At 37.8% G+C, this 25,597-nt stretch overlaps 1 protein-coding gene across 3 annotated transcripts in view; it reads left to right on the forward strand.

The window, feature by feature from the left end:
- MALRD1 (MAM and LDL receptor class A domain containing 1) overlaps positions 1-25,597 on the forward strand; it is a 600,846-nt gene that overhangs the window by 431,512 nt on the left and 143,737 nt on the right. For all 3 annotated transcript variants that reach the window (XM_042230497.1, XM_060397269.1, XM_042230498.1), the window contains 2 exons: positions 8,668-8,825; positions 24,833-25,034. In XM_042230497.1, the coding sequence (XP_042086431.1) occupies positions 8,668-8,825; positions 24,833-25,034 (360 nt within the window). The remainder of the gene's footprint in view (positions 1-8,667; positions 8,826-24,832; positions 25,035-25,597) is intronic.

Below are 25,597 nucleotides of genomic sequence, written 5' to 3' on the forward strand. Positions count from 1 at the left end.
ATCTGATTTCAAGGTTTGAGAACGTGCGCAGTGCCCAGTGGAAGCACACTCAGACAGAACGTTAACTGCGTATTTAAGAGTGAAATGAACTTTTTCGGTTGTATGTTTTAGTTTTGAAATGCCTGTAATATTGTTAGATACCAATAAATACTAAGTTGTTTGCACTGAAGTACTTAATAAACAAAATTGAGATGTAACTTCCCACTTGAGGTGCCATGAAAAGAGGTATTGAGGCACTAAGGAAGCTGTAGTCTAAGTCACTCTAGAAGCAAGTAGGCAAAGACCAAGAATGGAGAACTTGGTTAGAATGAATTCAGGTTTCTGGGCAAGCTTAAAACTTACATTTTAAACTACATACTATATGATTAAAACTATTCAAGAGAACCGTCTGAATTAGTGAAGTTTCAGTGTATTTTTGTAGTTAGAAGAATAATTTATTATAAGACCAGTTTTAAATGAGAGTTCCCAACTTTGTAAAACAGATTAAATTCATGTCAATGAACACAAATACTTTTTGCCCCACTGCCCTAAATATTTAACCTTCAGCATCGTGTTAGCATTAAACATGGAAAGAAATATATTTGATGTCTGAGTTAAACATAATTTGCTTTCGTGAGATCAAAGTTCATCAATCTCATTATGTATGTCGTACTATTTAAGAGCTAAAGTATGAAATGTGGAATCATTTTATAAAAAGATTGTGTGCTTGTGCTCAGTTGCTCAGTTGTGTCTGACTCTGTGTGACCCCATGGATTGTAGCCACCAAGCATCTCTGTCCACAGGGTTTCTTCAGGCAAGAACACTGGAGTGGGTTGCCATGCTTTCCTCCAGGGGATCTTCCCAACCCAGGGATTGAACGTAGGTCTCCTGCATTGAAGGTGGATTCTTTACCATCTGAGCCACCAGGGAAGCCCATATTGTCAAATTAGGTTTGCTAATATTTTGTTGAGGATGTTTGCATCTATGTTCATTGGTGATCTTGGCCTATAATTTTCTTTTTTTGTGCTGTCTTTGCCTGGCTTTGGTACCAGGATTATGGTGGCCTCATAGAATGAGATTGAGAATGTTCCTTCCTCTGCAATTTTTTTTTTTTTAATAGTTTCAGAAGGACCCGTGTTAACACTTCTCTAAATGTTTGATCAAATTTGCCTGTGAAGCCATCTGGTCCTGGAATTTCATTTGTTGGGAGGTTTTTTTTTTTGTTTTTTTTTTCCTTTTTTTTTTTTTTTTTTTAAATCTTTAATTCTTACATGCATTCCCAAACATGAACCCTCCTCCCACCTCCCTCCCCATAACATCTTTCTGGGTCATCCCCATGCACCATCCCCAAGCATGCTGCATCCTGCGTCAGACATAGACTGGCGATTCAATTCACATGATAGTATACATGTTAGAATGTCATTCTCCCAAATCATCCCACCCTCTCCCTCTCCCTCTGAGTCCAAAAGTCCGTTATACACATCTGTGTCTCTTTCCCTGTCTTGCATACAGGGTCGTCATTGCCATCTTCCTAAATTCCATATATATGTGTTAGTATACTGTATTGGTGTTTTTCTTTCTGGCTTACTTCACTCTGTATAATTGGCTCCAGTTTCATCCATCTCATCAGAACTGATTCCAATGAATTCTTTTTAACGGCTGAGTAATACTCCATTGTGTATATGTACCACAGCTTTCTTATCCATTCATCTGCTGATGGACATCTAGGTTGTTTCCATGTCCTGGCTATTATAAACAGTGCTGCGATGAACATTGGGGTACATGTGTCTCTTTCAATTCTGGTTTCCTCGGTGTGTATGCCCAGAAGTGGGATTGCTGGGTCATAAGGTAGTTCTATTTGCAATTTTTTAAGGAATCTCCACACTGTTTTCCATAGTGGCTGTACTAGTTTGCATTCCCACCAACAGTGTAGGAGGGTTCCCTTTTCTCCACACCCTCGCCAGCATTTATTGCTTGCAGATTTTTGGATCGCAGCCATTCTGACTGGTGTGAAGTGGTACCTCATTGTGGTTTTGATTTGCATTTCTCTAATAATGAGTGATGTTGAGCATCTTTTCATGTGTTTGTTAGCCATCCGTATGTCTTCTTTGGAGAAATGTCTATTTAGTTCTTTGGCCCATTTTTTGATTGGGTCGTTTATTTTTCTGGAGTTGAGCTGCAGAAGTTGCTTGTATATTTTTGAGATTAGTTGTTTGTCAGTTGCTTCATTTGCTATTATTTTCTCCCATTCAGAAGGCTGTCTTTTCACCTTGCTTATATTTTCCTTTGTTGTGCAGAAGCTTTTAATTTTAATTAGATCCCATTTGTTTATTTTTGCTTTTATTTCCAGAATTCTGGGAGGTGGATCATAGAGGATCCTGCTGTGATTTATGTCTGAGGTACTGGCACAAAGACAGACATATAGATCAATGGAACAAAATAGAAAGCCCAGAGATAAATCCACACACATATGGACACCTTATCTTTGACAAAGGAGGCAAGAATATACAATGGAGTAAAGACAATCTCTTTAACAAGTGGTGCTGGGAAAACTGGTCAACCACTTGTAAAAGAATGAAACTAGATCACTTTCTAACACCGCACACAAAAATAAACTCAAAATGGATTAAAGATCTAAATGTAAGATCAGAAACTATAAAACTCCTAGAGGAGAACATAGGCAAAACACTCTCAGACATAAATCACAGCAGGATCCTCTATGATCCACCTCCCAGAATGTTGGGAGTTTTAAAATCAGTTTCTATTTCAGTACTTGCAATTGACCTTTTCATATCTTCTGTTTCTTCCTGGTTCAGTCTTAGGAGATTGTACCTTTCAAATAATTTGTCCATTTTATCAGTATGTAGACTGAGCAACTTCGCTTTCACTTTTCACTTTCATGCATTGGAGAAGGAAATGGCAACCCACTCCAGTGTTCTTGCCTGGAGAATCCCAGGGACGGGGGAGCCTGGTGGGCTGCCGTCTATGGGGTCGCACAGAGTCAGACATGACTGAAGCAACTTAGCAGCAGCAGCAGCAGCAGGTGCTTAATAGTAGTGTTTTATGGGTGTTTATTTTAGCAATGTCCACTGTAATTTGTAATTTGTCCTTTTTCATTTCTAATTTTACTGACTTGAGCTCTCTCCCATGTTTTATTGAAAAAGCTTTATCAATTTTATTTTTTTCAGAGAACCAGCTTTTAGTTTCATTCATCTTTTCTATTGTTTTCTTCATCTGTTTTTAATTTATTTCTGCTTGGATCTTTAAGATTTCTTTCCTTCTACTAGTGGTGGATTTTGCTCTCTTTTCTCCAGTTGCTTTAGGCGTAAGGTTGGGTTGTTTGAGATCATTCTTTCTCCTGAGGTTAGACTATTACTATGAAACTCCCTGTTAGAACTGCTCCTGCTGCATCCCACAGGTTTTGGATCATCGTGCTTCTGTTTTCATTTGTCTCCAGGTATTTTCTTTCCTCTTTATTTTTCTCAACGATCCACTGGTTGTTTAGTAGCACATTGTTTAGCCTCCACATGTTTGGTTGTTTTTTTTATAACAGCTTTTTTTTCCCCGTTGAGTTTTAATCTCATAGTGTTGTGAGAAAATATGCTTGATAACGATTTCAATTCTCCTGAATTTAAGAATTTTTAAATTTTAAATTTGCTCACTTTGTGACCCAGTGTGTGATCAGTCCTGGGAAATGTTCCATGTATCTTGAAAATGTGTATTCTCCTGCTGTCAGATGAAATGTTCTATAAATATCAAGTGTCTCTGCTTATAATGGGTGTGTTAAGGCCTGTGTTTCCTCTTGATTTTCTGTCCAGATGATCTGACCATTGATGAAACTGGGGTTTAAGGTCCCCCACTGTTCTGTGTTACTGAGTTTCTCCTTTAATGCATATTAACATGTGCCTTGTATATTGAGGTTCTCCTATGTTGGGGGCATAAATATTTACAATAGTTATACCTTCTTAGACTGATCCCTTGATCATTATGTAGTGTCCTTTTTTGTCTCTTATAACAGTCTTTAAAGTCTATTTTGTCTTAGTATTCCTATTCCAGCTTTCCTCTGAATTCCATTTGCATGGAATATGTTTTTCCATCCTCTCACTTTCAGTCTGTTTGTATCCCTAGATCTGGAGTGGGAGGTCTGTTATAGACAGCATACATACAGGCCTTGCTTTTTTATCCATTATCCAGTGTATGCCCTTTGCTTAAAGCATTTAAACATTTAACCTGTTTACATTTAAGGTAAGTATTGATATGTATGTTTCTATCACCATTTTCTTAATTGTTTTGGGTGTTAGGGAAGTTTTCAGCTATTGATAATCTTTAATTCCTTTATCATTTTTATCACCTCCTTTTTGAACTTGGTGCCTAGCAGACTGGAAAGGCCTGTTTCATTGTTTCTTCTTTCAGGGGATTTTTCCTGTCTCAGTTCAGTTCAGTTCAGTCACTCAGTCGTGTCCGACTCCTTGCGACCCCATGAATCACAGCACGCCAGGCCTCCCTGTCCATCACCATCTCCAGGAGTTCACTCAAACTCATGTCCATCGAGTCGGTGATGTCATCCAGCCATCTCATCCTCTGTCATCCCCTTCTCCTCCTGCCCCCAATCCCTCCCAGCATCAAGGTCTTTTCCAATGAGTCAACTCTTCGCATGAGGTAGCCAAAGTACTGGAGTTTCAGCTTCAGCATCATTCCTTCCAAAGAAATCCCAGGGCTGATCTCCTTCAGAATGGACTGGTTGAGTCTCCCTGCAGTCCAAGTAACTCTCAAGAGTCTTCTTCAACACCACAGTTCAAAAGCATCAATTCTTCGGCGCTCAGCCTTCTTCACAGTCCAACTCTCACATCCATCCATGACCACTGGAAAAACCATAGCCTTGCCTATTTAGTTGGAAATAGTTCCTTCACTTTTACTTTTCTCAAATTTCTCTGTCTCTGTAAATTCAGGAGAAACAGTTAACTACTGTGGTCCTGAAGGGCTGTTTTTATGTGCGACCATCCCTGTGCAGACTGTGAGTCCAATATTTTGGGTGCAAGCACTGTTTACAAGTCATGACAGGCATACATCCAAAGGGTATGCTGGCTGTTATCCTTTGATAGGGGGTGTAGCTGGTGTTGTGGTGACAAAAGCCTTGTCTGAAGTTGTGTCGGACCTCTTTGATGTGTGGCTGTCACAGACCTGTCAGGGATGGGGTCTGCTTCCCAGTTGTTTGAGTAGAGGCCCTGAGGGTCAGGTTTGATAAGGGCCTGTTGCTCGTGTGTGTGTTCTGTCCCCAGGAAGGTGAGCACGAGTGCAAGTGAGCCCTGTGTGCTCACAGAGAGCCTGTGCACTGAGTGACCATGCAGGGGTCCTCAGTTCTACCCAGAAACAGCCCAAATGCTGCATCCCTTTCTCCATTTTGTTTATACAAGACATAATGCCAGGCTGGTGGTAGGGCCTGAGGTGTGGCTATGGGGATTGAGGTGGTTGTGCTGCCTCTTAGAAACTGGGCTGCCTATATGGCAGGACTCTCCCAGGACCTATCTGCTCAGATCCAGCTCCAAGCTGTGGTGTGAGGTAGGCAGGACTGGAATACTCCATTTGGAAAGGGATCCCAGCATGCTTCACCCTAGGGGCTGTCTGCAGAGTACATGGGATTCTGTGATACAGCCCACCACCCAGTGTGTTCACCAACAAAGTGGCTGCTGCTGGACCCACCCCCATGGTGGGAACACTGATAATGGGCTAACATACCAGCCACAGCCACACCACGTGCTCACTCACAAAGCCTGCAACCAGAGTTGCTCCCTGCTGAGAGCATGCCTACAGTGAGGCTCCTATGACAGAGCTGCACCACCTCATGCATGAGCTAACAATGGCAGCCCAGACAGTTAGCATTAATTTACCTTATTTGGAACTAGATCAAGTCTATTTCTTTACATCCACTATGTTTTCAGTAAAGTCTTAACTATATAAAAGAGTAATTATTTAAGCTAATTATAAGTCATCAAGGATGTAAAATGTAATAAGATGAGGGAAAGCTTCGATGTTCTTATTTAATCAAAATAGCATAGAGTTAAAGAATGCATGTTCTTAATGAATAAGTCGCAGTTCTTAGTAGGTTTGACAGATGAAGCGTAGGTATACCTTGGTTGTGCATGCCACATATATGTCTTCATTTTCCAAATAAGAAAACAAGCAAGTGACATCTGTGCAATGAAATGTGAAAGAAAACTGTTTCATTTTTGGATTAAAATCTTGTGTACAATTTTCCTAATCCAGTACTTGCTAGCGCATAAAATAAATTTCATAGAACATTGAAGATAGAAGACCATTCACAGATGTAATAGGGAAACATTTCGAATTATTTCCAGTACCACTCTTTTCTAAACAAACACTTTATTTACTTCTTTGGCTGCATCAGGTCTTAGTCGTGGCATGCAGAATCTTAGTTCCCTGACAAGGGATCAAACCCAGTCCCCTGGCTGGGAAGCCCATTTCTTAACCACTGGACCATCAGGGAATTCCCACCACTCTTTTGTATTGAGGAGAATCTTGCTGCAGTAACTCATACTTCATGTTTCTTGGTTATTTTTCTTGGATAAGATTTTTTTCTTTATTTTGCCAGATATTAAAGGGTCCTTAATGAAGAGAAATACTTTCAGAAAGGAATAGGTTTTTTTAAATATATACAAGTCACTTTCAGTTTCTCATCTGACATGTAAGTCATTTGGAAGTCATTATTACTATCCTCCTAACAAGATAAAAAGCTGAATAAACTAAAAATCAACAGCTCTTTTAGATCTGTTAGAGAATTGATGTCAAAGGCAAACCACTGCCTCCAAATTGGGGACAAATAGGAGAAACAGAATCATAGCTTCCTGAAGCACAAGCTCAAGAGCAGAAACCTCTGCAGGAATCAGAACTGGGGGAGGAAGTTCCAATTCCTAACTGACGAAGTGCTCTGGGCTCAATGTGCACTGGGCTTCCCAGGTGTTCAGTGGAAAAGAATCTGCCTACCAATGTAGGAGACGCAGTTTCAATTTCTGGGCCAGGAAAATCCCTTGGAGCAGGAGATAGCAACCCACTCCAGTATTCTTGCCTAGGAAATCCCATGGACAGAGGAGCCTCATGGGCTACAGTCCACAGAGTTGCAAAAGAGTTGGAGATGACTTAGCAACTAAACAACAACAATGTGCACCCATTTGAGAGATTAAAAAATCCTGGGGGAGATTCAGTGTTAGAGGTCCTCACGCTTGTTTACGTTTTAACTTCAGGAGCCCTACCATTTCTCATAGTAAAGATCAGAGAAAACTCCTCTCTGCTTTGAGCTGGTGGAGGAGAAAAGTCGCCATTTATCCAGAACAGTCTGTTCTCTCTAACAAGACTTGCCCTCAATAGAGGACACGAATCAGTATTACCTATTACAGTAGCTAAAATCCAAGTCACTGATAACCCCAAATGCAGATAAGAATGAGAAGAAATGGGAACTCTCATTCATTGCTGGTGGGACTGCCAACTTTGGAAAATAGATTGTCCGTTTCATACAAAACTAAACCTAGTCTTACTGTAAGATCCAGCTGTTGTGTACCTTGGTGTATGTACAAATGAGAACTTCTGTCCACACAACACTTACACACTAATGCTTATAAAAACTTTATTCACATTTGCTAAAGCTGAGAAGAAACCAGGATGTCCTTCATAGGTGAATAGATACAAAAACTGTGGTGCATGCATATAAGGAAATGTTATCCAGTGATGATAACAAATGAGCTAGCGAGTCACAAATGGAAACAGAAAAACCTTAAATGGTACATATTGCTAACTGAAAGAAGCTAATCTAAAAAGACTATGTACTGTATGACTCCAACTATATCACATTCTGGAAAAGGCATACTGTTAACTCACAATTTGTTATTTACACACGTATTTCTCACTAAAAATACTGAGAAATCCACAAGAAAAAATACTTGTAACTAAAGAATGTTTTAATAGACTTCATTTAGAACTATAAAGAAATAATTAATCTGAGGAAGTATTTATATATATATATATGCATTTCATTCTTCCCTAGTAAAAGCCACAGAGAGGGTAGTAACTGTGATGCATTTTGATGATATCTGCAGAAAAAGAAAATCCAGTTGTGTTTAAATTGAGAGATCGTTCACATCCTAATGTAGTTGAGAAGTTATCTATTGTTCAGAAAAATAACAAGGTAAATTTCAGAATTACATTTCACTTTGCAGTTCTTGCCTACCATTCACTGCTACTTTGGTCAGTGTGAGAATTGGAACAACCAAAAATAACATACAGTATCAATCAGTCCCAACACCCTCCACACCTGTTCTACATGCAGCATACGAAATATTTTATTTGCTTGAAACTGACAGACAAGTTTGAGCAATGTAGAAGAAAAGGAATATACTTTCAGAGTCAATGAAATATTTGATCATCTTTATGCAAAAGTCACATACCAAGGTGAATTTTGTGAATTACATAATCATGGTGACACTCTTTTTAATGTTGGTTTAAAGAAGTCAATATTGTTGATATATGATTGACAGAAAGTGAGTTGTGTTTAATTTTCTCTGTGCATGCCTGTGTGTGTTTGGGGAAAACTGAGATTCACACACGATTTAAATCTATTCTACATCATGCTACAAAATAAATCATTTCACTAAATAAAAATTGTTTATCTGTTTCAAGGTAGTGGTCAACACTTCCTGTTTGTCAACTCATCTGGCCCCAAAGAAGGATACACTGCAAGAATCACCACGTCCCAATACTTCCCAGCAAGCCTCGGAATGTGTGCTGTTCGGTTCTGGTTCTATATGGTTGATCCCAGGAGCACAGGAGTCTTAAAGGTACAAAGAGAAGACAGAGATTTGCCTTTCACTGACATATTCAGAGCACGGGTTTAAACATTTCCCTCTTTTTTTGATAGCCAGACAACACCAATCCTGATCTATTAATTTCTCATTTCTTTCTGGGGCAATGGGACTTTGGCAAGCAGTTCTATCATTCATCTTAATCTCATTCAAGATTATCCCATTCATGGCTGCCACCTGAACTCAATTATGGTGCATGCTATTTAAAAGATTATCTACAGATGAAAGGTTATGGGCACATTCTACATGTATCTTCTAATAACAACTTAGATAGGAACAATAAAGAAATGTGACAAGAGGGATAGTAATGGAGAGGATTCTCTTCCCCAAAGTAAAAGCAAAGCACACTTAAGATTATAAGTATATTATCAGCTCACACTGAAAACAATGTGCCTGCTTTATTTTTAACTAGTTGAATATAAGAATCTACACCAAATGCTAATGTCTTTAAATAAACAAGTTGCTGCATCTATACTTCTTATAGGAAAGATGAATAAATGAAATTTTCACTTGTTAGGAGCCAATTTTGAAAGCTTAATTTCTAATGAAAAGATTGTGTATCAGAACACAACATGTAGTGATATTGCCTTGAAATTATGCAGTCATCTGTTGTTGGGATAAATATACAATTTGGAATTTTTTGTCATTATCTCAAACATTGTCCCTTGTAAATAATAACAGCTATTATTAAGTGATTCCCATCTTTCTGGCTATTTATTTTAACTTTATATGTGTTAGTAGTTTTAATTCTCACATTGACCTAAAGAGGTAGTGTTTAACTTTCCCAAAATTTTCAGTAAAGGAACTGAACTCAAAGTGGCTTAATAACTTTTCCATGATTACACAATTGACCAGAAATCTGATTTCAAAAATCTGACAGCATTGTTGCTCATATTTCCTGCATTACTCAGAGACATCTAAGAAGAAATATGAAGGAAAGAGAGAAATAATAAAAAGCCTTATCAATTCTAGCCATTGCCGGGAAAGCAAGCTCTTATCAAGTAAAAATGAAAGCATGCAAGAAAGTGGAAAATCTGTTTTCCTCAAGAGAAACCAGTAAAAACAACAAAGAAAGATATTCATTTGTTTTTTTTATTTTTTTTTTAATTTTAAAATCTTTAATTCTTACATGCGTTCCCAAACATGACCCCCCCTCCCACCTCCCTCCCCACATGTGACTATTTTGTACATCATGAAAAAATTTTGGATTTTTTTTTGTTTTTACACGTAGTATGTAAATATTCAGCAGATTAGCCTTTTGCTTATGCTAAATTTCATCCTTAACACTGATCTTAAAAAGACTCTATAATATGTTGTTTTCACTGATATTTTAAAACATAGATACTGCAATTGAAGAGGACAGTAGTCAGTGGTTATTTGTTTCACACAGAAGCAAATATGAAATGGAAACCTTTCAACAGAATGCACAGAGATTTCAGTCACTTTCTAACAAAATGTTGCTTTCTCGATTCAAAACTAACATTTGTACATGCTTTAGCCATTCACCAGCTGATCAGTCAGTGCTAGAGGCTGACTGTTTTTGTCTCCCCAAATTCACGAGTTAAATCCTAACTATGACAGTCAGCTAGTTGAGTTACCTAGTTAAACAGCCCACTGTTTTCAGCCATGCTTCTGCAAACAGTCTTTGAAATGAAAATGTTGGTCTCAAGTCATGATTTCTGATAGCTTGCTTAAAATAGTGATTACAGTTTTTTCTAACTGGAAGGCAGCCATTAAGTGTACTATTGTTTTTATACTCTCAGCTGTCTTCAGAGAGGTCTACTGGAAAGAATAGTGGAGGGGAATTGCAATAAGGCTGACATGCAGGTTTTGTAGAGAAAGTGCCCTCCTCAACACCAGATTGTCTTGGTAGGTTTGACGGTCCCCATGGCTTTTTACCGCCTCCACAGGGGACCCAAGCAGAACCAATTATAGTCACTTCAAGGATTTGATGCGATGTTTACAAGAGGCTTTTTCTGTCTTGTGTGTTGCAAGTCACTGGCTAGAAGTAGACTAAATTTGGGGCTCTTGGAGACCATCTTTCCCAATATAGGGAGAGAGATTGTCTGAGAAAGAAGCTAGCACACAGAGGAATTAGGGACCAAAAGAAGGAAGACTGAACTGTTTCTGTTTAAATCCCAGAGCCTGCTTTACCTGAGTCAGTAAAGTTCTCTTTGTTACTTGCTATTGGAAAATTCATGTTACAGAAACCCAGGGAAAAACTGTTTTTTGTAATGTATCCTCATGTCTCTGATGGATCACAGTAACAGTGGCAAGTCTGTTTCTCAACTGTTGCTTTTAATCTTGAGTTATTCCCAGTCTGAAAAACTCCCTGAGTATACCATATTTTTATATTACGTGAACAAATCAGTGAAGTGGAAACCTATTCTTTCCACTCTTTTAAAGTGAGACTTTTCAGCTGCATGCTATTCTTTCACGGGCAACTGTTTTTCTTTTTTGTAATCTCTAATTTGAGTATAACAGTGTCACAGTTTATAAAATTTCCTTGGCCGGGATATTTCAGCTGGTGTGTTGCCTTAGAAAGAATCATCTGTACTTACAGTACTGACAAGACTGATGGACAGCTAGCTTCTTACAAAGGGTCTGAAAACCCACCTTTGTGAATATATTGTCTAAAGTAACCAAAATAATATTATCTAGATTTATGGTGAGGAAGAACTTCTTCTTTTTAATATTTAAAAAAGTTAAGACTATAATAAATGATAATATGTACTGAGCCATGATGTGCATAAATAGATACTCAGTGCTATCAGCATGCAATTATAAAGAGCATTTTGGAAATTAAAAGCTTTATAATTTTTACATTATTTACCAAAATATTCCACATCTATAAATATAAGGAAATAAAGATAGATATGCATGATGTTTTATTTATAAGTGTCTTCATCTCACTGTTGTTTATTAAAAAGGAATATTTGAAACCACCTGAATGTCAAATATTAAGAATTGGTAAAATATAGTACATTCACTCTTACAGTGAAATACTGTGGAGAAGTTAATTCTGTAAATGAATAATTGATAATAAAGAGAAGCATTTGTGATTCATTAATAACCAAAGTAACCAAATTAACAAATATGTATTCTAGAATGTAATATAAAAATATATCTAATTTCACATATTTTAACATGGGACTATCTATTCCTTAATCTATATAAATAAGTGTATATGTGTGTGTATATATATGTGAAAAAATATATGGAAGGATATACACTAAAATGAAAAGAGTAATTATCTTTAGACGGTGAGATGAAAAGATTGTTTTCATTACTTTTACTCTTATTTATTTTATAATTTTTCTATATTAAGCATATGATGCCTTTCTAGTAAGAAAAATATATACAAGGGTCTTTCTAAAGGATCTTCACCTTTGAAAATGTTGAAAGACACAGCCCAAGGATATCCATAAACAGGTCACTTCTTGAGTTAATAAAGAGAAAATGTGACTCTGGAGCACTTGGTAGATTATAAACCATCTCTTAGATTGATAACATAAATTCTTTCAAAAGGATATGTCAAAGAAAATATCTAAAGTGAAGTTCCACACTGAAGTGTCTATGAGACCCTAAAAATAACCTGGCATTCCTATAAGAGATCAAATAGCAGATTGTGCTAGAATGGTTTCTTGTCAGCACAAATCTGAAATTGTATTGAATGTTATGTATCTCTCGCCTCTCTGTGCTCTGTTCTGTATCTCCGAGAACAACATTTCCCAGACTCCTTTGCTGCTGCATTCCTGAATAAGTTTGACCAAAGGAAGGTACTGACCAAAAATCAGGGCAGGAAGAGGAGACAAGCCTTCCTCCTCTTTCTCTCTTCTCTTTTTCTGTATATTTATATCTATATTTCTCTAGCTGAGTTTGTACTGCATCTCATCTGTGACTCAGTTCCCCCAGAAGGCCTTGCCTCCCTGATTCAACTCCCACCAAGGATATTGACAAATGCGATCTTCGAGCAACTCAGCTTCGCTACTCCCTCCCTTGACTTTAGGTTTCAGAGGAGAAACTTCTTCCTGCACATGCTAATCTATAGGTTGCCTCATAATTTCCCTGGTGACTTCTCATCTCTTCCATAAACTTAGTACCTATTACCTATATTAAAGTTCCTCTATTTGAAATATATTAGTTTCTGTTTCCTAACTCCACCCTGTCTCGGTACCTACCTCAAAGAAAACACAAATCTTTCAAAGACGTTAACTGATAAAACAGTGAAAAACTGTGAATGAGAACCAATTTAAATTTGTCATCCTTACATTAACTTCTTAGAAACTTACTGTCTAGTAGAGGAAGACAGAAAACAAATTGAAAAAAAAAAAAACCACTAATATGAAAACTTCTGTTTGTGATATAATACTATGGACCAAATTAAACTGTTTCCTATAATACATAATTACCCACAGTCTGCTGAGAAAGTTATTTTATATTGAATAATAAGACAGTTTCTCTGAGAAATATGAGCTTTGAATTTGGACTTGAAAAACTAGAAAGATCCATTTTTGTCAATAACTGTAGTAAGAATGTTCTAGGTAGAAGAAATAAGCTAAAGGGAAAAGCTCAAAAGTAGAAGGTATTTGAAGGCCACTGTAGTGGAACAAAATAACCAAGAGAAAGAGAGAAATGATCAGAGATAGGTAGGAACCATCTCTTTCAAGGCCTTGCAGGGATGATAAGGAGATTAGATTTCATCTAAGAATCATGGAAAGTCACTGGAGAGTCTTAGTCAGCTTGAACTACTGTAACAAATTACCTGAAGTGGGTGGATCAAACAAGAGAAGTTTCTTTCTCACAGCTCTGGAAGCTCAGAAGTTCAGGATCAAGTTCAGTTCAGTTCAGTTGCTCAGTTGTGTCCGACTCTTTGCAACTCCATGAATCACAGCACGCCAGGCCTCCCTGTCCATCACCAACTCCTGGAGTTCATTTAGACTCACGTCCATCGAGTCAGTGATGCCATCCAGCCATCTCATCCTCTGTCGTTCCCTTCTTCTCCTGCACCCAATCCCTCCCAGCATCAGAGTCTTTTCCAATGAGTCAACTCTTCACATGAGGTGGCCAAAGTACTGGAGTTTCAGCTTTAGCATCATTCCTTCCAAAGAAATCCCAGGGCTGATCTCCTTCAGAATGGACTGGTTGGATATCCTTGCAGTCCAAGGGACTCTCAAGAGTCTTCTCCAACACCACAGTTCAAACGCATCAATTCTTCGGCACTCAGTTTTCTTCCCAGTCCAACTCTCACATCCATACATGACCACTGGAAAAACCATAGTCTTTCAAGGTATGGACCAATTTGGTTCCTCTTGTGGGTCTGCTTCCTGGTTTGTAGATAACTGGCTCTCACTGTGTGCTCAACTGATGGATAGAAATCATCTCTTTTGGGTCTGTTCTTAAAAGGACACTAATCTAATCCACAGGACCCCACGCTCATGAGCTAATTAGCTTCCAAAGACCCCAACCTCCACAAATCAAAACATTGAGAATTTGGGCTTCAACTTATGAATCTGAGGGGATATATTCAGCCCAGAGCCGAGAGTATTAAACTGAGGGATAATAACATCTTCTTTGAAAATTTAGAAGATATGCTGTGTGGAAAAGGGACAGGACCTGGGGGTAAGACGAGGAAATCAGAAGTGGATGTGAAACAGGAAGGCAAGATAGATGATTTCCAGGGGTCCCCAGCTGATTTAAAGTTGGGTGTATGAATAAACTGGAAAACAATTCCTACAAATAATGAACAAGCCTGAGCTCTTCATTGGCATATTAAGATTATCTTCTAAATAAAACACACTTTAATTTTATTAGTATATTAGTGAAGGGCATCACGTAAAGTTAGTTTAATCAAAATGTTATACAGTTGATGAGATCAAGGTGAAATTCAATTATATGTCCCTATTACTTTTTTAGGATAAAAAGCCAAATAATTCACATCTATTCATCCTACAAAGTAGAAAGCTGCATGATGAAAGAAATGTTTTATAGAGACTAGAAAGACTGATACTAAATGTATAATATTCAGGATAGTGAATGAATAATATTCAGAATAATAAGATGTCTATTCAGGCTTCAGTATCCTCTGATTCACAGGCTCATGATTTATGGAGCAATGCTAATACATACTTTATTTTCTAGGTCAGTTTCTTTCTTTCAATTACCTACCTACATATAAAATTAAAAGCACTCTTTAAAATGGTGCTGGCCGTTTTCTGATACATATTGCCAAAAAAGTCCTAAGTGAAACCAAATTAATTTCCCATGAGATTATTTAGTTTCAGTAGTCCAGCTCCTAGCTTCTGACTTGTCCTGATATTTAATGCTAGCTCAGGTGAATTATTTAATATCTATGAAAAGAGGTAAAGTTTGGCACAGGACAAGAGAATTTCCCTACAAATACCTAATAGCCCTTTATTCCTCTAGACTCATTTTTTAAAGACACAAAAAGGAAGTGAACTTTTGTAATTAATACTATTCAAAATGCTCTTTGTAATTTATAGAAGCATTTCTTTGTTCAAGGGAGAAAAATGAACTATTTCCTAAAACTTCTTTCAGTGATAACAGATGAGTTAATATATCTAAAGGGGCTTCCCAGAAGCTTACTGTTCATATATCAGAACAGTTAGCCTATGAGGTTGAGGTGAGTTTTATTTTAAAGTTGAGTTTTAGGCAGCCCAGTGGATAAGGTGAAACTTTGCCTTCTAGTACAGGGTATGGGTTCAATCCCTGGTTGAGGAGCTAAGATTTCACATCCCTCATCACCAAGTAACCAAAAAGCAGAACCAACAGAAGCAATATTGTACTGAATTTGATAAAGACTTTAAAAATTGTCCACATCAAAAAACAAATCTTAAACATAATAAAGTTGAGTTTTAGAGCTAAATGATTTCTGCAAAATGTATGGAATTCAACATGTAAATCTTCTGTTCAGGAAGCCATTATTGCCATGTCCTTATGGTTGTAAATTTTGCTGTGTTTTCTTTTAATGTGATATTTAGAAAAATAGTAAGAGCAGTGGGAAAAAAATGAGAATACTGTAAGATGGTTACTATATGCTATACACTGAAGTCCTTTACATTGATCTAATCTACCAGACCACCCGACCTGCCTCTTGAGAAACCTATATGCAGGTCAGGAAGCAACAGTTAGAACTGGACATGGAATAACAGACTAGTTCCAAACAGGAAAAGGAGTAGGTCAAGGCTGTATATTGTCACCCTGCTTATTTAACTTATATGCAGAGTACATCATGAGAAACGCTGGGCTGGAAGAAGCACAAGCTGGAATCAAGATTGCCAGGAGAAATATCAATAACCTCAGATATGCAGATGACACCACCCTTATGGCAGAAAGTGAAGAAGAACTAAACAGCCTCTTGATGAAAGTGAAAGAGGAGAGTGAAAAAGTTGGCTTAAAGCTCAACATTCAGAAAACAAAGATCATGGCATCTGGTCCCATCACTTCATGGGAAATAGACGGGGAAACAGCAGAAGCAGTGTCAGACTTTGTTTTTTGGGGCTCCCAAATCACTGCAGATGGTAATTGCAGCCATGAAATTAAAAGACGCTTACTCCTTGGAAGAAAAGTTATGACCAACCTAGATAGTATATTCAAAAGCAGAGACATTACTTTGCCAACAAAGGTCCCTCTAGTTAAGGCTATGGTTTTTCCAGTGGTCATGTATGGATGTGAGTGCTGAACTGTGAAGAAAGCTGAGAGCCGAAGAATTGATGCTTTTGAACTGTGGTGTTGGAGAAGACTCTTGAGAGTCCCTTGGGCTACAAGGAGATCCAACCAGTCCATCCTAAAGGAGATCAGTCTTGGATGTTCTTTGGAAGGACTGATGTTGAAGCTAAAACTCCAATACTTTGTCCACCTGATGTAAAGAACTGATTCATTGGAAAAGACCCTGATGTTGGGAGGGATTGAGGGCAGGAGGAGAAGGGGACGACCGAGGATGAGATGGCTGGATGGCATCACTGACTCGATGGACGTGAGTCTGAGTGAACTCCGGGAGTTGGTGATGGACAGGGAGGCCTGGCGTGCTGCAATTCATGGGGTCACAAAGAGTTGGACACGACTGAGCGACTGAACTGAACTGAACTGAATCCTCAACCATCCAGTGAGGAATATAATGACATTATCTACACTTTAACAGTTGAGTAAAATGAGATAGAAAAAGCTTCAGGAATTTGTTCAAGGTCACAGTACTATTTAAGAGATGGCAGGCCATGATGTTCCCATACCCACTGGCTCCAGCCTATGCTTTTAGTTAATATGATTTACTGCCTCCCAGAACTAGATGGGTTTTTATAACATATTTTATTTTCCATACTTTATTGCTCAAAATCATCTGTTATTCTCTCCAATAATGATTGAAATCTGGTCTTTAAAAGATACTTTGCCTGTTTTATATTCTGCGTATTGTGGTTTTCAATATAAATTTGATTTGAATTACTAATATAATTTGACAAAGGTAAAAGAGGAGTGTGAAAAAGCTGGCTTAAAACTCAACATTCTAAAGATGAAAATCATGGCATCTGATCCCATCACTTCATAGCAAATAGATGGGGAAAAAGTGAAACAGTGATAAATTTTATTTTCTTGGGCTCCAGAATCACTGCAGATGGTGACTGCAGCCATGAAATTAAAAGATACTTGCTCCTTCGAAGAAAAGCTATGACCAACCTAGACAGTATATTAAAAAGCGAAGACGTCATTTTGCCATAAAAGGTCTGTATAGTTAAAGCTGTGGTTTTTCCAGTAGTCATGTACAAATGTGAGTGTTGAACCATGAAGAAGGCTGAGGACCAAAGAATTGATGCTTTCGAACTATGGTGTTGGAGAAGACTCCTGAGAGTTCCTTGGATAGCAAAGAGGTCAAACCAGTCTATACTAAAGGAAATCAACCCTGAATATTCATTAGAAGGACTGATGCAGAAACTGAAGCTCCAGTTCTTTGGCCACCTGATGTGAAGAGCTAGCCAACTCATTGGAAAAGACCCTGATGCTGGGAAAGATTGAGGAGAAGGGAGAGACAGAGGATGAGACCATTGGATGGCATCACTGACTCAGTGGACACGAGTGTAAGCAAACTCCAGGAAATAGTGAAGGTCAAGGAAGCCTGGTGTACCACAGTTCATGGGGTCACAAAATGTTGGACATGGACTTAACGACTGAACAACAACAACCAGTGTAACAGAAAAAAAAAACAAACCAAAAAAAAAAAAAATTGGTGTAACAGTTATTTAAATCATTCTCCTAAACATGGCACCCTCAATGTATAGTGTGTGTTTGGTGTTGGGGGCGGGGGATGCTATCAGGATTCCTTTTTTCTATAATTACCCCTGTGACATAACATTTAATCCTTTTGTTCTGCTGCTTTTGAAGGTTAACTTTTGAATGAGCTGTTCAAGGACAAGAGCCACCAAGACTACATCCTTTTTGTCAAACTTTTCAAAGCCCTTTCTGGTCAGTTTCAGAGTCCTCTTGGGTTTGTTATCTGATCTATATCTGTCCTATTAGAAGAACTGGCCCTTTCAGGGGCCCCCATCTCTCAAACAATGCAAGAGGAAATTCTTTATATTCCCTGTGTTGCTTCCAGACTTCCAAACTTCAGAATAAGACATTTAGGGAATTTCCTGGAAGTCCAGTGGATAGGACTTTGTGCTCTCACTGTCAAGGGCCTGGGTTCAATCCCTGGTCAGGGAACTAAGATCTTTCAAGCCATGTGGCTAAAAAAGAGGAAAGAGTCTCACTTAAATTCAGCCGTTTCTTAAATGCAAAACGACCTTGGGCCCTCTAGGGGTGATGCAGAGCACAATGAATTTTGAGGGCCAGGTATTTTGAGGTATTTAGAAAGGACATCTAATACACCAGTTGGCAACTGACATTATCACCATATATAATAATATGATCAGAAGTAATTGAATTATGAATTAATAAAATATTGTCTATAAACAGTTCCTAGTAATAAAAGAAAATGCATTTTAGATTTAAGTTAGGTAAGTAAGTAAAGTCGCTCACCCGTGTCCGACTCTTTGCAACCCCCATGAACGGTAGCCAACAAGGCTCCTCTGTCCATGGGATTTTCCAGGCAAGAGTACTGGAGTGGGCTGCCATTTCCTTCTCCAGGGTATCTTCCCAACCCAGGGATTGAACCAGGGTCTCCAGCATTGCAAGCAGACACTATAGCATCTGAGCCACCAGGGAAGCCCATTTGAGATTATATTCACACAAATCAGGACACTAGATTACCACTTAGTTCAATAAAGTCATAACTTACAAATTGACAACCTGAATTATGGACTTGCCCCAAGTCTCTGATTTTTACCATGTGATGTTACGACAGAGGCAAGGACCTGGCCCATTTCTTAATTATCACTAGTGCTATAGAAATTCTTCCAGTGATATGTTGAGCAAAAGGAGAAATGATAAAAATGTTAAGTTTCAGGAAGGACAAAATATATTCAAAAAGTTTAATATATACTTATAGAACTGTGCATTCAAAATTAAATAGGTTCTAGTTTGTATGGCACATGCTTAAGGCAATTTACACATCAGATTGTCTGCTTAGTCATTTTCTTTATTATTAATGCTTAATTTTAAAATGTATTTTTATGATATTATGTTATTATAAAAGTTGCTGAGAGGCATTATCATTATTTGGTCTATAATTTTATTCTTTTATTAAACACATTTTAACTGTCCCAGAGTAACAATTTCGTTCTCATTCCTGTTACATGCTGAACCTCATAGTCTTTATAAGTGGTGGTACACTGCTTATCAATGGCAGCTTTTGAGAATAACCTCAGAGAATGTTTAATAGAGGAAACAATGATACATGCAAATATCTCCAGGCATTAAAAAGTAGGAAATCTGTGTAGATGAGCAGACTTAGCAAATTACTGCCCTCTAAACAGACTTATCAAACTCTAGATAATACCCTTCATTTGAGCATTTATACTATTTTAGCAAAAACATAGTCATGTACTAAGGCAGTAATTCTCAATGTGTACACACGCTGGTGGTCAGTCATTTGTAAAATGGGACACAGGTAATACGCAAGAACAGTAGTTAAAATGAACCCAAGTATTTTCCAGTGATTGCTTCCCTTTTTGAGTATAGCTTCAAGAGTCTCCCTGTATCAATGTCCTATATTTCTTCTGACGGGTCTTACTGAATAGAAGACAAGAAAGGTAAGACTGTCCCTGGTGTGCCAGGCATTTTGCTGAGCAGTTCATGTGACACTGAGGATGCTGTGACGGGGAGTGTGTCCATAGGAGAATGTGTCCAGCAGAATGTTTCATCCAACGTGTTGTGTAGTGAGAATCATGGGCTTATGTTAACAGCTTAGCAAAGGTGGGTGCACAGACCTTGATGGCAGAGATGCTTCGATAGTGCAGACAGAGGAAACAGTGCTGACATGTGCTGTTATCTTTTATTGTATATAATAGGAAAATAAATCTCAGGATGGGAAAAACCTTGCTGTTAGTTTCTATTAAAGTATAAATTAGCAGGCTGAGAAGGCACTCTGTGAAATGCAAAGGTTGACACTCAGGAGAAGGAGCTAATCGAATATGACCTTCAAATTAGACTTTCCCTTTAGAATATAATAAAAGAGGGAAAAGAAAAGTGACCTCAAGTTGAAGAGTTATGCTGCTAAAAATTAAAATCAAGCCACAGTTTTAGGAGAGAGACATGGGAATTTGCAAAAGAAGATATTTCTTACACCTGCCTAAAAGCAAGCTAGGTACAAAGTCACCTTGAAAAAGAACCAAAAGTCAACTCTGCTTTAAAGTCTGGCTCCCAAGCTGAATATTACTTCTTAAAAAGACAAAAACACTTAATATATTCATAGTTAAAGCAACTTTTTTTTTCCATTTTTATTTTGTGAAATCCATCAATCTATTTTCCTGATAGATTTTGGCTTTAACACTTTGTTTAGGAAGCCTTTTCCTGTCATAAGTAGCAAAATATTCTCACTAGTTTGTTATCACATAATTTTGATTTTCAGATCTAACTGATTAATACAGTTGTAATTGATTTTGTGTATATGTGGTGAGAAGTTAGAAACTCATGATATTCTTTCCAGGTACGAAGCTGGTTTATTCCAACACTGTTGATTCAATACTATGCCATCTCTTTGTTGATTAGACATGCTTTTGTTATCATTGTTAAGTTTATGTATACCTTTATAAATTTTCTATAGATGTGTAAGAGAATGATTGCTTCTTAGTTGAAACAAAGATAGATAGATACACGGAGATGATAGAAACACAGAGATAAATCATGATCCTCTACAGCCTTACTCACTGTTATTGACTTAATTTGACAATTTAGGAAAAAGATATTTTTCCTCCAGTATAAAGTCTCAGTTTGGTTTCCTGTTTTTATTGCTCTCAGCTTCTATATTTCAAAGCCATGTGGTGGAATGCATGAAGATTCAAGACAGTTATATGTGCTGGAGAAATTCTTATTTTGTTTGTTTATAATACGGACATCCTTACCACTTTAAAAATAAATACTTTAACATCTTATTCATCCCAACAATGGAAACCGTGAGAGACTTTTATTTTGGGGGCTCCAAAATCACTGCAGATGGTGACTGCAGCCATGAAATTAAAAGACAATTGCTTCTTGGAAGAAAAGCTTTGACAAACCTAGACAACATATTAAAAAGCAGAGACATTACTTTGCCAACAAAGTTTCGTCTAATCAAAGCTATGGTTTTTCCAGTAGTCATGTATGGATGTGAGAGTTGGACTGTAAAGAAAGCTGAGTGCTGAAGAATTGATGCTTTTGAACTGTGGTGTTGGAGAAGACTCTTGAGAGTCCCTTGGACTTCAAGGAGATCCAACCAGTCCATCCTAAAGGAAATCAGTCCTGAATATTCATTGGAAGGACTGATGCTGAAGCTGAAACTCCAATACTTTGGTCACCGATGTGAAGAACTGACTCATTTGAAAAGACCTTGATGCTGGGAAAGATACAAGGCAGGAGGAGAAAGGGATGACAGAGGATGAGATGGTTGGATGGCATCACTGACTCAATGCACATGAGTTTGAGCAAGCTCTGGGAGTTTGCGATGGGCGGGAAGCCTGGCGTGCTGCAGTCCATGGGGTCACAAAGAGTTGGACACAACTGAATGACTGGATTGAACTGAACATCAGTTATAAACAGCTTATGGCTGGATTTTTTTTTCTATAATCTAAGACTTTATAAATCAGTGCAGTTCTTTCACATCTACACAAACCATTTTTTGTGTACATTTTCTATTTGTCTTTTTGTTCATGTGTTTCATTATTTACCCTGTTAGCTCTGTCTTCATTTAGATTGATTGTATTTCCTTTACTTCTTCTTATTCCCTGTGTTTCTACATTCTAATTGCTATATTTTTCTGTAAAGTGGACACTTAATTTTTAGTAAATCTCTATAAAATATTTATCCATTTTTGATGAAAATTAATTGCATACTTTAAACTACCTATCCCTCCAAAAAAAAAAAAAAAGACCTTTGGCAAAATTTTATTGACTTAAACTAACCCTCTCAAACAGCTCTATGACTTACTACAGTTAGGTGCATGTTGTAAACGTCATCTACTTTCCTGGCAATTCTATTCTTTAAAATTCCTTAGACATCATCAGTATATAATTATCAATGATAACTATCAAAAAGCATGATCTTTGCTCACTATGCTTTATTAATCTCTATTGTTATTCAGTCGCTCAGTCATGTCTGACTCTTTGCGACCCCATGGACTGCAGTATACCAGGTTTCCCTGTCCTTCACTATCTCTCAAAGTTTGCTCAAAGTCATGTCCATTGAGTTGATCATCCACTCAACCGTCTTACCCTCTGTGGCCTCCTTCTCCTCCTACCCTCAATCTTAATCCCTGTGCAGTCCACTATATTTAATTCTTTTTGTTTAATGTGTTCATTAGTTTGCTCTGCTCATGGCCACCATAGCAAACTACTTTCTCCAGCAGTACATACCCAACCTGTGTGTTCTAGGTATGCAAGTCTGCATCAATAACTCCTAACGTAATGACTGACCGGGCTTTTCATGGAATTCTTTGATTAATTATAAGCTGGTGACACAGGCATAGATTCTTCTCTATGCTGTCCATCTCTTACAGTTATTCCAGAATTCTGCTGGGAACAGTCAATTTTGTGTGTTTTTTTCACCTGTGGATGTTTGCAAATTCCTCAGTTTTGTTTATGTAATTTCAACCAACAGTTTGCATTCAATTTAAAACTTCCAGAAAGAACATACCATTTTTGTACATCAGTAGATATGCTTCTAATTGTCCAGTGTTTCTGTGGATGGAAACATTATTGAGTTGTATAGATAAATGTATGTTTTCAGTTAGCCATCAGAACCAGAAACCGTTTTTCCAAATATTTACAATTCTTCAAAATACATTAAAAAAGTAAATCAAATAATAATTCCATTTTTTGTTCCTGTTTGAAGTTTTACAGTCTAAAACTTCCTTCCTTTTGAGGGAAGATCCTTTGAAGGCATTTTGAAGATAGTCTGTACAGTGATATTACTAACTGGGATTTAAAAAAAAAAAAAACGTAGAGGTATCAGGCTAACATTGAATACTACATAGGTCATTCTGCTATTAAGAGGCACTTTAATTCTGATTACTCCTAAATAGTCTGTCTCTTTCAAAGTATGTGAAGTTAATGTTGTCAGTTCAGTTCAGTTCAGTTGCTTACTTGTGTCCAACTCTTTGCAACCCCATGAATTGCAGCACGCCAGGCCTCCCTGTCCATCGCCAACTCCCAGAGTTCACTCAAACTCACGTCCATCGAGTCGATGATGCCATCCAGCCATCTCATCCTCTGTCATCCCCTTCTCCTCCTGCCCCCAATCCCTCCCAGCATCAGAGTTTTTTTCCAATGAGTCAACTCTTCGCATCAGGTGGCCAAAGTATTGCAGTTTCAGCTTCAACATCAGTCCACCCAATGAATATTCAGGACTGATTTCCTTTAGAATGGACTGGTTGGATCTCCTTGCAGTCCAAGGGACTCTCAAGAGTCTTCTCCAATATCACAGTTCAAAAGCATCAATTCTTTAGTGCTCAGCTTTCTTTATAGTCCAACTCTCACATCCATATATGACTACTGGAAAAACCATAGCTTTGACTAGATGGACCTTTGTTGGCAAAGGAATGTCTCTGCTTTTTAATATGCTGTCTAGGTTGGTCATAACTTTTCTTCCAAGGAGCAAGCATCTTTTAGTTCCATGGCTGCAGTCACCATCTGCAGTGATTTTGAGGCCCCCCCCCAAATAAAGCCTGACACTCTTTTCATTGTTTCCCCCATCTATTTGCCATGAAGTGGTGGGACCAGATGCCATGAGCTTAATTTTCTGAATGTTGAGTGTTAAACCAACTTTTTCACTCTCCTCTTTCACTTTCATCAAGAGGCTCTTTAGTTCTTCCTTGTTTTCTGCCACAAGGATGGTGTCATCTGCATATCTGTAGTTACTGATATTTCTCCCAGCAATCTTGATTCCAGCTTGTGCTTCATCCAGTCCAGCATTTCTCTTGATGTACTCTGCATATAAGTTAAATAAGCAGGGTGACAATATACAACCTTGGAGTATTCCTTTCCCAGTTTGGAACCAGTCTGTTGTTCCATGGTTTTTAGTTTTGTTTTGTTTTTAAGTGGTGAAAAATTCTGGTAGCACACCGCCTTCAGCTTTTTAGAGACTTGAAATAGTTACACTTTGGGGCCATATCTAAGTTGGTACACAGAAATCAATGTAACAAAACTAAACAAAAGTCTGATTCACCAAAGAAAATATAACATCCATAGGCAACCATGCTTTTATATATATATAGAAGTATTATTGGGTTGTCACATTGCCAGACTCCATTCTTTCACTGACAACCTGGGTGTCTGTGTTCCTCTAATACCTAAACCACAAAGAGTTGATTTTTTTCTGTTTGTTTTCTTCCCTATTGTTAGGTGTATACTGTTGACGAATCTGGACTAAACATCCTCATGTGGTCCATGATTGGCAATAAACGAACTGGTTGGATGTACGGACATGTTCCTCTCTCGAGTAACAGTCCATTTAAAGTGGCATTTGAAGCTGATTTAAGTGGAAAAGAGAACATCTTTATTGCCCTTGATGACATCTCTTTTACCCCAGAATGTGTATTTGGAGGTAAGCAATTCCTTCTGAAAATGGGTGATACAAATATAGTTTTAGATATCTAAATGAAAAAGAATTGGGAATTTCTGAGGAATTGCATTTCTTTTCATGTCCAGTCTTACTCATACATTGTAGAAAGAGCAGTATACACAGCTGAAGATAAAGTTTTTCTCTCCATGAAACTTTATCATGAAATTTCTATGCATTCTAGGCAACAAAGTAGCTTTCACTAAAGTTCTTTAAGAAACACAGAGAAAATTTCATTTTTTCAATATAGCTTTGTTGTCTACTTTTTCTTTTAATTTCCAAAGGTTCACAGCAACTTCACAAAGACTCTTCTGCTCACCTGTCTTTTCCATCCAGATTAACTTTTCCCCTTCTGTTTCTGTATTACAATCTAGAACTCTTATTCTATTGCATCAAGGGAAAAAAGTCTTGTCATTAACTCCTTTTCTAAGAAATCATACCTTTAACAAAAATCTGAGTTTCTGATGTTCAAGATGCTTAAGCCACTTCCGATGTTCAAGCCACTTAAGTGGCTATTTGTTCTCATATAAATCCTTCACTTTATCAAC

The sequence above is a fragment of the Ovis aries genome, chromosome 13, assembly GCF_016772045.2.
Source record: "Ovis aries strain OAR_USU_Benz2616 breed Rambouillet chromosome 13, ARS-UI_Ramb_v3.0, whole genome shotgun sequence".
Taxonomy (NCBI): Eukaryota; Metazoa; Chordata; class Mammalia; order Artiodactyla; family Bovidae; genus Ovis; species Ovis aries.